The sequence below is a fragment of the Leptonychotes weddellii genome, chromosome 5 (assembly GCF_054177405.1).
Source record: "Leptonychotes weddellii isolate Sample4059 chromosome 5, ASM5417740v2, whole genome shotgun sequence".
In the NCBI taxonomy this organism is placed as follows: Eukaryota; Metazoa; Chordata; class Mammalia; order Carnivora; family Phocidae; genus Leptonychotes; species Leptonychotes weddellii.
In genome coordinates, this window is record NC_138373.1 from 87601434 (window position 1) to 87615404 (window position 13971).

At 39.4% G+C, this 13971-nt stretch overlaps 1 protein-coding gene across 1 annotated transcript in view; it reads right to left on the bottom strand.

The window, feature by feature from the left end:
* The window catches only part of ITPR2 (inositol 1,4,5-trisphosphate receptor type 2), an 838078-nt gene that overhangs the window by 358789 nt on the left and 465318 nt on the right, over window positions 1-13971 (bottom strand). Inside the window, exons 7-10 of the mRNA XM_081818942.1 lie at window positions 10251-10349; window positions 9897-9980; window positions 9447-9593; window positions 4210-4305 (exon numbers count right to left, since the gene is read on the bottom strand). Of these exons, the coding sequence (XP_081675068.1) occupies window positions 4210-4305; window positions 9447-9593; window positions 9897-9980; window positions 10251-10349 (426 nt within the window). The remainder of the gene's footprint in view (window positions 1-4209; window positions 4306-9446; window positions 9594-9896; window positions 9981-10250; window positions 10350-13971) is intronic.

A 13971-nucleotide genomic window follows, 5' to 3' on the forward strand; every position in this document is an offset into this window, starting at 1 on the left:
GACTTTTGTCTCCTATCTGGGCTCCCTGTCTCTGAGGTGATCCCTTCCAGTTGCTAAGGCTCCAGGGCAGCTCTGTCTACTGGAACTTTCCCTGTGATGATGGAAAGGTTCTATATCTGCGCTATCCAATACCCTGTAGTTATTGAGCCACCTGAAATGTGGCTAGTGTAACTGACAAACTGACTTCTTAATTTTAATTTTAATAGCATTTATTTTCATTTAAATAGCCAACATGTGGCTACCGCATTAGCCATTGCAAATTCTAGAGCGGTCCTCTTTAAACACAAATTTATTTAGAACACTGTTCTTTATACTTTAAAAATAAAACCAATTCTCCTTAGCTTAATAGATATGGCCTGAAAAAATCAGCTGCCCTACATGTCTGGCCCTACTACTCCCCTCCCACCGTCTAGCACCACTTCCAAACTCACACATAGCCTATGTGTGATACACATATGTATTATCGACATAAAACCAGTTTGTACAATACCACACACCTCCTTGCCTGTGTAAAAGCCATCCTCACCGCCTGAACATGGTTTCTCCCCCTTCCCCACCTGCCTTACCCATCCACCAAGCAGCGCCTCCTCCGGCCTCCTCACCATTCCTTGTACCCCCCTGGCATCTTAGTGCCTCCCCATAAGCACGCCACTATTCCTATTGCTATAATACACTTATTACACTGTACTGAGAGCGCCTCAAGGGCAGAAATTAGATTTTCTAGGGACATCACTGGTGTCTACCAAATGTTTACAAATAGCTATCCAGCCTCAGCCTCTAAGGTAACTACTTCAAACATTATTCCTCTTATGAATTAGATCAAATCCAAACCTTTCAATCAAAATCTTCAAGCAAAGGGATCTGTCACTCAATAATTCCTTTTAGAACCCCTTTCCTTGAGCCAGGCCTCCCTTTTTTCATCGTCTGCCTATGATTTGGACATTGCATAACCCTATCTGTGTCTCCCAGGCAACTTCTACAATGATTGTCCTTTTGTTTCTCTACCAATCTGTGTGTATTCCTTTCTTGGTGAACCAGGGAAAAGTTCACCCAAGCAAGGGCCTTCTTTGGCTAATTTCCTGCTGACCTAACTCCACCTGCACACATAATCAGCCTGACATGATCCTGCCTGTTGACCATCCTGTGGCCATTACCTTGTAGACTGTCTTCCAAAGTATGAAGTCAAGTCTTTGAGGGCAGAGACTTATTCCTCTGCTTCCTTCTCTACAGCATACTCCACCATGCTATGCATTTATCAGTCACTTAAAAAGCATATATTAAAGACGGTATGAAATCTTAAACAGGATGTCTGTTGCTGCTGTGAATTCCAAAAATAATTATTCCCAACTCTTGCATTTTCAACATCCTATGATGTGTGTCTTATTTTTTTAAGAAGTATCTAGATATTAAAGATATAACTAAAAAAGTAAAATAAAAGCCATGGAGACTTCCTCTCCTATGAATAAGGGTATAATATAAGAAAATGAGTAAGACTAGGAAGTTACAAATCCATATGTTGGGAATTATTTGAAACTAAAGACCTAGGCATTTTTAAAAAGCAAAATAATAAAAGGATAAGCATTGTGTTTTAAATACTGTCAGAGGCTAATTTCCACCTGTTGTAGAATTGGAACTGGAAATCAATTTTTTTGTCAAGTGACAATGACTACAATAACTGTGATTTTGCCACACCTGTAGACACTTTCACACCAGTAAGACACATACATCCTGAGATGTGACTATACCAGGATCTTACCTGACCTTAGTTGACAAATGAAATATAAAACCCTAACCTATGGATGACAGTATTTTGAGGCTAAGATTTCTCTTTTGATGGTAGAATACTACACAGAAGCACCCATTCTATTTTACTAGTTAAAATCAGTAGAAAATAAATTCCTAGCTTTCAATTTTCAGAGATGTATTTAATGCTTAATTCTCCTTCTTTCACCTTGCCATAAAAAAAAAGACGTTATCTCAAGTACTAAAGGTCAAAGAAGAGATCCTCCAAGTACACCAGACTCTTTAATGAACAAAATAGCATCTGGCATTTAAAGTCATATTCTCTAAAGACAGAATAAAGAGTCTTTCAAAGTCTTTTCAAGGAATGAACTACTTTCTATTTCTATTAAGGTCTTAGATCTTCATTAAAGTTAATAAACAATTTAATTCTTAATAAGCTAGTCATTTGAATGTGTCAATGATACAAGTTTTAATTGCAGAAATTAACTAAGAAAACTAATAATGTATAATCATATCAGTTTTCTATAGAATGTCAGTAGTTAATATAGCCATTGATTGAAGTAAATTAAGGAAGAAGAGTCACTAACATAAGATCCAAGAGAATTTTGATACTAATTTCTTATCTTTTACAGGACATCTAATAGACTTTTCTAATTCTTATTTTAGACAAGATTCTCTACCTTACTGCTTCATTTTGCATCAAAGTGTTATTTTTCAAAAAAGTTACTTCAAAACATTCATGGTGTAAACTGTCCATAAATTGCAAAGCTATATTTCATTTATTTGAACAGATTCATATATAATAAGTCAGATATTTATAAAAGTAAGAGTAATCCCTATTTCTCATAATAACCATGCCAGCATCACTTACTGGATGCTTACCATGAGCCACACGTTAGGCCAAGCACTTTACCTCATTTAATTATCTTAATATTCATATTATATAAATGTTGTGATTATCCCCATTTTCCAGAGGAAAAAATTGGAGCTTAGAGAGATTAATTTGCCCAAACATGGCTCCAAATGCCACTCAGATACAAATCCCAAAATCTTCTTTCCATCCTCTAAGCTTACAGAAGCCTGAATAGCTTCCTTATATTCATTCATTCATTCAAAAAATATTCATCAAATCCAATCCTTTCTAAGTACCAGGCACTGCCCTAGATGCTGGGGACACAGTGGTGATGTTAAAAAAAAATAATAATAATAATCCCTGCCTTCAGAGAGCATACATTTTGACAGAGAATGTTGAGAAAATAAAATGTACAGTAAGTCAGATGGTGAGTACTATGAAGACAATTATGGCAGATTAATAGGAGGTAGAAGGTAATGGTGTTGAGTGTGGTTTAGACAGGGCTCAGCATGTTTACAGAAACTTCCTGTTTCCCACACCTTTTCCTCATCACTTCTGCATCCCCAGTTCCTTATCCTCCCTCACATCCAAAACCAAAAGTTGGATAAGTAATACTAAAAATTCTAAGGCCAAATTCTGGTTTCAAATCCCAGAAGAAACCCTGTATTGAAAAATAGAAACAGAGTTGAGGAGAGTAGAATGAACGGGTATTTTCATGCATCTAAAAAACAAGTATTTTCAAAATTACTTTTACATTGGATAACCAAACTTTAATTAAGTCATTTCTAAAACTTCAATGCTGTTACTTCTAGCCACCCTTCATAGCTACCTGACTGTCAGCATGCTTCTGGTGGAGAAAGAAAAGACCTTTATTTGTTTTGACCATTTTTATTAACAGTTTCAGGACAGTTCAGTGTCTCAGGAAGAAACACCTTTCCTCTCCAACGGTTTGAACAATAAAAGCCATCCACCAGTGAAACCAGTTTCAGTGAAGATGACCTGAAACTATCAAGGTTCTACTACACCAACAATGAGTTGATCGTGTCTCCAGTGCAGACATTCTGGAAGAGTTAAGCTAATAAAAAAGTCCAGAACAAATCACATACATATGCAATTTAGATACTCTACCGTCCTTGACCTTAAAGTAAACCAACAACCAGTGTTCTGTTGTTATTGTTGTTTTATTTTTTTTAAAGATTTATTTATTTATTTTAGAGAGAGCATGCGCACACGCACGCGAATGTGGGGAGGGGTGGGGGAGAGGGAGAGAAAGAATCTCAAGCAGACTCTGGGCTGAGCACGGAGCCCAATGCAGGGCCGATTCCAACGCCCTGAGATCATGACCTGAGCCGAAATCACAATCACACACTTAACTGGCTGAGCCCCCGAGGCCCCCCTTGTTGTTTTAATTTTTAAGACAAAGATTATTGCAAGGCTTCGATTAATATTCACATTTTAAGAATCATTTATATGCCAATCCAGATCATGACAGACAATAATCAAATTTGGTATAATGACTGTTCCTATAAATACAACATCTTTTGGAGAACCTAATTGCTTATTTCACCATTTCAGAGTCAGAGATTTAATAGCACTGTATCCATTAGTCTTACCTCTGCAGCTAAATAGTTCCCAGTTGCAAGGTGTTTAAATCTGAACAAGCTGTTCCATTGTCCAGCACCCCCGCGGCATGGGTCATGGTGAACGACCTACAGACAAAAAAAGCAACAACAATAAAGCCTAAAAGATATTCATGTTGCTGGCAAGCAGGTGCCCACAGTTTATACAAAGCGTTCGCCTGTTAATGCTAACTTGTCAAATCCAATATATGTTTTCATGAAAGGACAACATGGCAGAAAAACAAAATTCCCCGCAAATAAGCAAGAGGCATAACAGTTCGCTCACTGTGTGCATGCGTGATGTTCATGCCTTAAATGTGTAAATATGGTCTTCCTCCAAGAGACAGGTTTCCCAGGCCAAAACTGGAAACGCTGAGGGGTTCTCCCCCATTTGTTATTCAAATATTCATTCAACAAATCATATTAAAAGCTTACTATACACCAGGTACTCTTCTAGGCAATAGGGTCACAGCAATGAATGAGACTAGAGCTTTCAATAAATAAGATTTGGCAAGTGCCAGGAGGAAATAAGCAGAGCGCATGACTGAATAATTAGGGAAGGCTTCTTGAGATGCGGCGATTAGCCCAGGCCTGTCCGACATGACATGTGAGCTGAAACCTGCAGGATCAGAATGAACAGTCACGTAGAGAGATCGGAAGATAGCATTCCAGGCAGAGAGAACCACAAATGCCAAGGCCTGGAGCTCTCAACGAACTTAATTCTTGGCCCTTTCCACATGTGCTTTTTTATTAATACCATGGCCTTTGATACCTGTCCTTGGAATTGGCCTTGCCCCAGATGCTGAGCCACTAGGCTCGCTGAGAATAAAAGTAGATGCTCTGAAGCAGGTGCCTTGGGGCAGTCGCAAAGCCTACATTTTGCAGCCTGAAGATGACTGTGTTTGAGTCCCAGCTCTGCCAGTTCCTATGGTATGATCGCAGCAAGTAATTTAATATCTTCAAGCCAGTTTCATCATGTACAAAATGATTTTAATTCATAGGATTGTTTTGAAGATTAAGTACTAGGGAACTTTTCATTATTCTCCCCCAACAGGTTACCTTCTTTTTGTTAATACTGACCCCCCCACCCCGGACTCCTGCACAGCCTCAGATTCTGTGTGCTGCTGTATATAACCTCCTAATGCTTTTGCTAGACTCTAGCTTCTAGGTCTTCCCCTACTCTGATAGTTCAAATAAGATAATAATTATGAAAAGACTTCAAAGTGGAGGAAGTCTTAAAAAAAAACCACTCTCCCTGTGACCAAATACCTACCCATCCTCCAAGGCTAAGTTCTAAGTTCTCATATCAAACTTCTTCCACAAATCCTTTGCAATCACACCGGCTACCATCGAACTTCTTTGGCGAAGGCATAGATACCTTTGACACTCTGATCAAATCTATTGGTGGTCTCGCGAACATACACACACATTTGTATACAGCTGCTAGAGGTTCACGAATAACTTGAAGCTCACCACGGATCCCAGACTAAGAACTCCTATCCCAGACAGTAGTAGGTCTAGCAACACCAGTATGATGCCCTAGGGGACAACTGGAGATACAGAAAACATTTTCATTCGTCACAGTGATTTTGGAGGGATGCTACTGGCATCATCGGGCGTTGGCTAAGATACTATATATATATATATTTATATATATGCTGGAAGTCTCAGGGGAGTTGAGCACAGGCTAGATATTGTGTGTGGCACTCGGGTCCCACCCCACCCTTCCAAGCGCTCCTCTCTCGGTGTCTCTGTGAGGGTGGAAATCCCCACCAGCAGGGTTCTGGAGTCATTCCATTAGGATGGAAAGCAGAGAAAAGTAGACGAAAGCTTCCCCTTCGGGGTCCGGTGAAGGGGCGGCAGCTGCCTAGTGCAGCCTCCTGCAAGGTGATGTGGGCACCTCCTGAAGCAAGGGGGAGAGGGCTGAGGGCTCAGAGGAGGAGCAGTGGTGATTTTCGGCATTGCCTGATCTTCAAATAAGACCACGTTCCCTACCCTAGTTTTCCCCATCCGGTCCTTCCAGTAACACTGAAACCTCATTTCCTACACCAGATACCTCTTTGCTTGAAACAACCTCAACCACGTTGACCGACACAGCGCACGATAAAGAAATGTCCCACAGCCCACCTCGTTCAAACCTCCTGCAGAAACGAACCTACCACAAACAGAAATTGGTAATACTTTAACATACAATCATATTAAAAAGTTTTCATATCAAGTCAGATGACAAGTCCAGTAATTGAAGAGAAATTCACTACGAAGCTTAACTGAGTGTAAGACATTGTTTCAGAATTATTAAATAATGGATTCATTCTCTCCATGTTGACTGCTCGGTATTTTCAACTACACATGTTGTTGGAAAGGATTACGATGCAGTGATACAGTTACAGCAAAATCTATAAAACTAATAGTAAATAGATAAGAGAGAAGATTCACAATTCCTTTAAAAGACTTAGAGCCAAATATCACATAGGCGGAGACACATGAAATGAGGGGAACTCACTGTATGGGGAAGTCACTATGTGACTTTTTTATGACTATTTCATTAATAAAGCTTTAAAATTATACCTCACATTATTGCTATCCCTGTATTTCTTTAATTCTTTAGAGCACAATGAGGGGCGCCTGGGTGGCTCAGCCGTTAAGCATCTGCCTTCGGCTCAGGTCATGATCCCAGGGTCCTGGGATCGAGCCCCGCATCGGCCTCCCTGCTCCGCGGGAAGCCTGCTTCTCCCTCTCCTACTGCCTGCCAATCCCCCTGCTTGTGCTCTGTCCAACAAATAAATAAAATCTTTTAAAAAAAATTCTTTAGAGCACAATGATAAGAAGTCTACGGCGTGAAAAATACATATTTCAATTATGTATTTATTTGGGGGGCTGCCTGTTATCTTTCAGGCTTAGCCCGATAAAAGACATTGTCAGGTAGACTTCATGGAAGAATATCATGTAGTTTTGGTGATGGTTGTTTTTCCTGAGACTTTCTCAATTCCCTGTAAACCTATCCTGTTGAAGGATAAGGTCTCTTCTGAATGCTAGAGACTGAAAGTATGCCTCAATATTACTGGGGTTTCAAGAAAGAAAACATGCTTTTTGTACTAGTTCATCTCTATTCTAAACCATGTCATAACTTAGAGAATTGTTGTGATGTTACATTTATAATTAAGGCTCAGCTCATTGGCATAAACATCATACTTCCTCATTTTCTGTTTCAATAGTCTGTAATTTCTGTTGTTATCCCTATTCAATATGTTTATTTCCTTCTTTTTTTTTTAACCATGGACAAATAAATGTGTTCTGTTATTACTTCCCTTAACACAAGATCACGAGATAGTCAAGGGCCCACATTTACCCCTGCTCTTTCATTTTCCTGTACTTGTATAGAATGTCTTTTTTTTTTTAAGATTTTATTTATTTATTTGAGAGAGAGAGACAGCGAGAGAGAGAGAGCACAAGCAGGGGGAGCAGCAGAAGCAGAGGCAGAGGGAGAGGGAGAAGCAGGCTCCTGTTGAGCAGGGAACCCAAGGCGGGGCTCAATCCCAGGATCCCGAGATCATGATCCGAGCTGAAAGCAGACGCTTAACCGACTGAGCCATCCAGGCGCCCCTGTATTGAATGTCTTCTGATCCTCTCATCTTCTACCACTTCTTTCAAATCCAAATGTATTCATTCAAGACAGGTACAAATATTACACCTTCTAGAGTAATTATTTACATGTTGAAATACATATTATTTTATTATCAATTATTTATTATAAATTATTTTCCTTTTGTTTTTTCTAAATTGGAATTTAGGGATGTCATTAATTTTTAATCATGTAAATCTATAAATAATATTACCTATGAATTTCATTTTAAGATATTAAAGAAGTGTCACGAAATATATGCTGTAAAAGGGAAGTGATGGGTTTAAAATGGTTGAGAACCACCACTATCGGCCTGGATGTCCATTAAATCAGGATGGAACTTATCAAATGTCAGCTTGTTCATAGGTAATTATGTCCATCTTATCTCCTCCACCATACAGAAAGATCCTTTAAAGAAAAATCCATACCTTACATTTTCTTAATTACTCTACCATATTGGCAACATTTAAGAAACGCTTTTTAAAGGATGGGTGAAATCTTTTTTTTTTTTAAGATTTTATTTATTTATTTGACAGAGACAGACATAGCGAGAGCAGGAACACAAGCAGGGGGAGTGGGAGAGGGAGAAGCAGGCTTCCCGCGGAGCAGGGAACCCGATGCGGGGCTCGATCCCAGGACCCTGGGATCATGACCTGAGCCGAAGGCAGACACTTAACGATTGAGCCACCCAGGCACCCCTGGGATGGATGAATTCTTAACTATGGGTCTCGTCATCCAATAAAAATGGTGCTCCCCAAAAGAAACAAGTGTTTTTCTCCATGACTGTACAGTTCTGATATCTGTCTCTACCTAAAGTGCGTGGAAGTTCCATCGTAACTCCAATGCCATTTGAGGCACATCACCTGCAGTCCGATCAGTCCTGACAACATTTCACGATGGATTTTTAAAAAAGCAACTTCCAAACTGAGGGTTGCTGGAGTGGTGGCGGGTGGGAGGGATGGGGTGGCTGGGTGATAGACATTGGGGAGGGTATGTGCTATGGTGAGCGCTGTGAATTGTGCAAGACTGTTGAATCCCAGATCTGTACCTCTGAAACAAATAATGCAATATATGTTGAGAAGAAAAAAAAAAGAAATAGATAGCAGGAGGGGAAGAATGAAGGGGGGGCGGAGGGGGAGACGAACCATGAGACACGATGGACTCTGAAAAACAAACTGAGGGTTCTAGAGGGGAGGGGGGGTGGTGGGATGGGTTAGCCTGGTGATGGGTATTAAAGAGGGCACGTTCTGCATGGAGCACTGGGTGTTGTGCACAAACAATGAATCATGGAACACTACATCAAAAACTAATGATGTAATGTATGGTGATTAACATAACAAAAATCTTTTAAAAAAGCAACCTCTATATATTCCCTTATTAGATGAGAAAGAAAGAGACAGGAAAAGACATACCCCAGAGAGGATAGGTAAAGGAAGTAGCAACATTTCAAATTGATCACAGTAACAAAGAGGTACAAGTTAGTCCACAAATACTATTGTGTTATGGGTTTATCATAAATTTAGATGCATATAACAATAAAATAATCAGCCTAGTAAATCTTGTCTTTTTTATATAAATATTTATTAAAATCCAAAAAATATTTGCACACCTCTATTTCCCAGAGCGCTTTAGAACTGGTAGCAGAAGTAGCTGACTGACGCAAGGTTGTCCGAAGGAAGATGTGCTGTTTTTTCTCATATTCGTCACAAGTCAGAAACTTCTCTTGTTCCGCATGAAACAATCTAACAACATCACCCTAGGAAAGCAGGAAGAGAACACTGTATTTCCAAGAGAAGTCTGAACAAATAGACATAAGAAGCAGATGTCTCCTGGTTTTGATACTCTGGGCCCTTCTGCTACTTACTTGGCTTTTAATGATTATCTATACATGTCAAACTATAGAGAAGAAAACTCAATGAAACACTCATAGTGACTATGTTAAGGTTTATAATCATCTTCTGAACTATGAATACTACTGAATACACAAGTTTTGCATCCAGAAGTTTAGTAAGACTACTTTCAATTCTTCTAGCAAATGTTCCCTGTAGCACATACTTACTCCTTTTAGTACATCCTCTCGATAGGAACTATATTTCATGAATAAAGTGATTTTCCAGCTAGTGTTGCAATTAACGGCATTCACCTATTAATGAAGAATGTGAAATTGTAAAACTGATTCCATTTTATACCAGAAATTATTCCTCCAACTAGTAAAAAAGAGAAAAAAGATAACTCTGGACAACGAAGTATGTACCTCAACACAAACACCATCCAAAAATAGTAATCACTATCTACACAGATCTTAGGAATATTAATTAGCATAATCACGTTCATGACAACAATGAATGAAGCTGTGACTTTTTTTTTCCTCTCGTGATAAAAATAAATTCATTTTCTTTCCTCCTGAACTCACCTCCTTACATCCCGGATTATCGAGAAGCTCTATGTTGCTGGCATGCAGTGGTTGTCCTGCGTTCACAGGCATCAAGACAACTTTATCACCCACGACAATCTAGGAATCAGAAATAAGTTGCAACTGAGACGCCGAGCACATCTGTGGTGCTATACTTGAAGCTAGAAATAACTGCAGGGAAGTCCAGTCATTGACCTAACACCTGGTCTGGCTTCCACACAAATCTTAGCTCAGGGGCGCCTGGGTGGCTCAGTCGGTTAGGCGTCTGCCTTCGGCTCAGGTCATGATCCCAGAGTCCTGGGATCGAGCCCCACATCGGGCTCCCTGCTCGGCAGGGAGTCTGCTTCTCTCTCTCCCTCTGCCTCTCTCCCTGCTCATGCTCTCTCTCTGTCTCTGTATCTCTGTGTCTCAGGTGAATAAATAAAATCTTTAAAAAAAAAAAAAATCTTAGCTCAATTCTTTTTCTCTTTGAATAAAATATTTTCTGATAAATGATCATGTAGTCATGTTTCAGAGTGCCTAGCAGCCTGGATTCATAAAACGAGTGTGGACCCTTTTCTTATTAGTCTCCCATTTCAGTAAGAACTTTTTCAATGTCAATAAATAGGACGTTACCCCTGCACCCCGGGTCTTATGCCGTGAGCGCAGCAGCAGAGCAAGTGAATACATCTGCCACAATCAATCTGCCTAAATAGTAGAAGCACATCAAGTGCAAGCAGAAAGTGTTACTCATTTGTATTATCTATGGGATTAAAAACAAGCCTGTTAAATTTGAAATTTCCCATCATCCCAGAAATACATTAAACATTCTAATGTCACCTGGATCCAGGAAATGCCCAATTAGGAATGACCCTGTAGAAATATGCTTATTGTTTGGTCCTTGAGCATCTGGTTCACTCTTATTTTAAACATCCCAAACTAATATTGCTCTTTAAACTTTGATGTTCAGTTTTAAATTAAAAAAAAAATTTAACTTAAAATTTTTTTAATTAGGAGGTGCCTGGCTGGCTCAGGTGGTAAAGCATGCAACTCTTGATCTCAGGGGAGTAGAGATTACTGAAAAAAAAATATATATATATAAAAATTTTTTTAGTTGGCTTTGGGAGAAATGCTCCAGAGAAGTAAGTCGAAGTTGATTTTTCATTTATGTTATCATTAACAATGTCCAATTTATCTTCAAGAATTTATATTCATAACTCAAATTGTGGGAAATGAAGTTATGTTTTCTTTTTTTAAAAAAAAAAAAAGATCTTATTTATGTATTTGTCAGAGAGAGAGAGCACAAGCAGGGGGAGTGGCAGGCAGAGGGAGAAGCAGGTTCCTCGCTGACGAGGAGCCCCTTGCAGAACTTGATCCCAGGACCCTGGCATCATGACCTGAGCTGAAGGTAGACGCCCAAATGCCTGAGCCACCCAGGCGTCCCTAAGTTATGCTTTCTTAATGGTAATAATGAACAGTTTAATTTTAGAGTTACTAAAGTTTCTCTTGTTACAACCCATTAGAAGACTTATGACTGTATGGGGTGCCTAGGTGGCTCAGTCGCTTAAGCCTCCGACTCTTGATTTCAGCCCAGGTCATGATCTCAAGGTCCTAGGATTGAGTCCTACACTGGGGTCCATGCTGATCGCAGAGCCTGCTTGTCCCTCTCCCTCTGTTCTTCTTTGCACTCCCTCTCTCTCTCTCAAATAAATAAATAAAATCTTTTTTAAAAAAAGACTTATTACTATATAAGACCTACACACTCAATTCTCATATAGAATTGCTCACCATCTCAGAAATGAAAACTAATACCTTCTCTTTGCATATTTCTTACTGAGTATTAGAGTACATTAGTTTGACAGATAACTGAAAAATTAGGCCTCAGAAAATAAGAATAAACAAAACTTCTCTTCCCTTAACCTAGACCTAGACTTTCAAGAACATAATTTCATATTTCCAATATGAATTAAGCCTTTATGTGTTATATACAGGAGTCTACATTTACACAAAGTACTGTTATCACAAACTATGATAAAGAAGCCTCAAGCTCACTATTCGAGCAAAGGGAAGTTGTTCTTAGGTTTGCAGAAGTAGCTTCTACTGCTTACAGGATTGGTCTCTATTCATCACCTGCCTTTCAAGTCCATCATCAGTCGGGTGCTGGGGCCGTGACTCACCAAAGCCATCATAGAAGCTCTCTATGCACAGATAAGGGAATATCATCAAGAAACATGAAGTGAGAGGGTGAGGGGGTAGAGCCAGGCTCTCTTTGTGTAAAAAAGGGAAGGAGGGAGGGAGTAAGAGTACATGCATCAGAAATCTTTCCGGGGGTTTACTGTGGTACAGAGGACAGACAATGGGGAAATGGAAAAAAGGATGAGACTTTAAGCAATACATCTTTATATTGTTTTCTTTGAACCAAAATTGGTAAGTATTTTTAAAAATTAAATATAAGCAAAAACATATAAACTCACCATGACATAAACATATTTCCAACATCCCCTTCCAAAACACACACACACACACACACACACACACTTATTGCACATGACACCAAGGCAGCTCCAACTCTCAGGGCCAGACAGAAATCTACGTAGCCATTCATACTACAAATACTGGGACTTAATACACATCCTGCCCATGCTGCGTCTGATCTTCCAATTTCTTTTTTTTTTTTTTAAAGATTTTATTTATTTATTTGACAGAAAGAGACAGCGAGAGAGGGAACACAAGCAGGGGGAGTGGGAGAGGGAGAAGCAGGCTTCCCGCGGAGCAGGGAGCCCGATGCGGGGCTCGATCCCAGGACCCTGGGATCATGACCTGAGCCGAAGGCAGCCACTTAACCGACTGAGCCACCCAGGTGCCCCTGATCTTCCAATTTCTTAAAGGACAATTGGATTTGGTCTACAATGTCATTCTTGTCTGCATCGTAAAATATTAGCCAATAAGCTGCTAAATATAATGATATATTCTAGCTATGTCTTTCCAATTAAAAGAATATTTTTGTTTGCACCTATATCCACTACATCTTACTATTTTACTATGGTTTTCTGTAAGCTTTGGGTCAATCCATATGTCATATTTATTTCAAAACACCGCCCAGAAAGTCTTCTACTGTATATTTTTAAGAGACCAGCCATATAGCCAAAATGCTCTAAACACCAAGAATAAGAACGGTATTCACAAAGAGGATCTAACATTAACTCACTAATTTCCAAGTCCTCAGTCTTGTTCTTGACAACAGTTACTTTGACTAACCAAGGTGAAAAAAAAATCTTGCAGATGGAATGGATAAGATGCTAATCAAAAGAAATAAAAAGAACATTAGAGGTGCCAAAAAGAATACAAAGTGTGACAAATAGTCCCTGTCCTCAGGGAATTCACACCTAATTAGATAACTTGGTAAATATGGAACTTGGTAATATGCTCTGAAGAACACAGCACGGGGCTGGTCCACTGATGTGGTCTGATACCTTCTGAGAAGCTGTGTATTTAAAATAAGGAACTTGAGGATACAATCATTTTCTGCCATGTCACGCTCACCCTAGTACACAAGCATCTTTTAAAAATTCCAATTCCAAAAGCACTTCTGTTGATTCTATGCAACAGCCATGCAGATCCAAGCTGAGATTTTACTGAAAATAAAGAGTAATATAATGCCACTGGCAGCTACCTTTCTTTGGAAGTGACACCTGGCATGACATTGCAGTAGAAGCCAACATACCAGGGATCTATCTAGTCC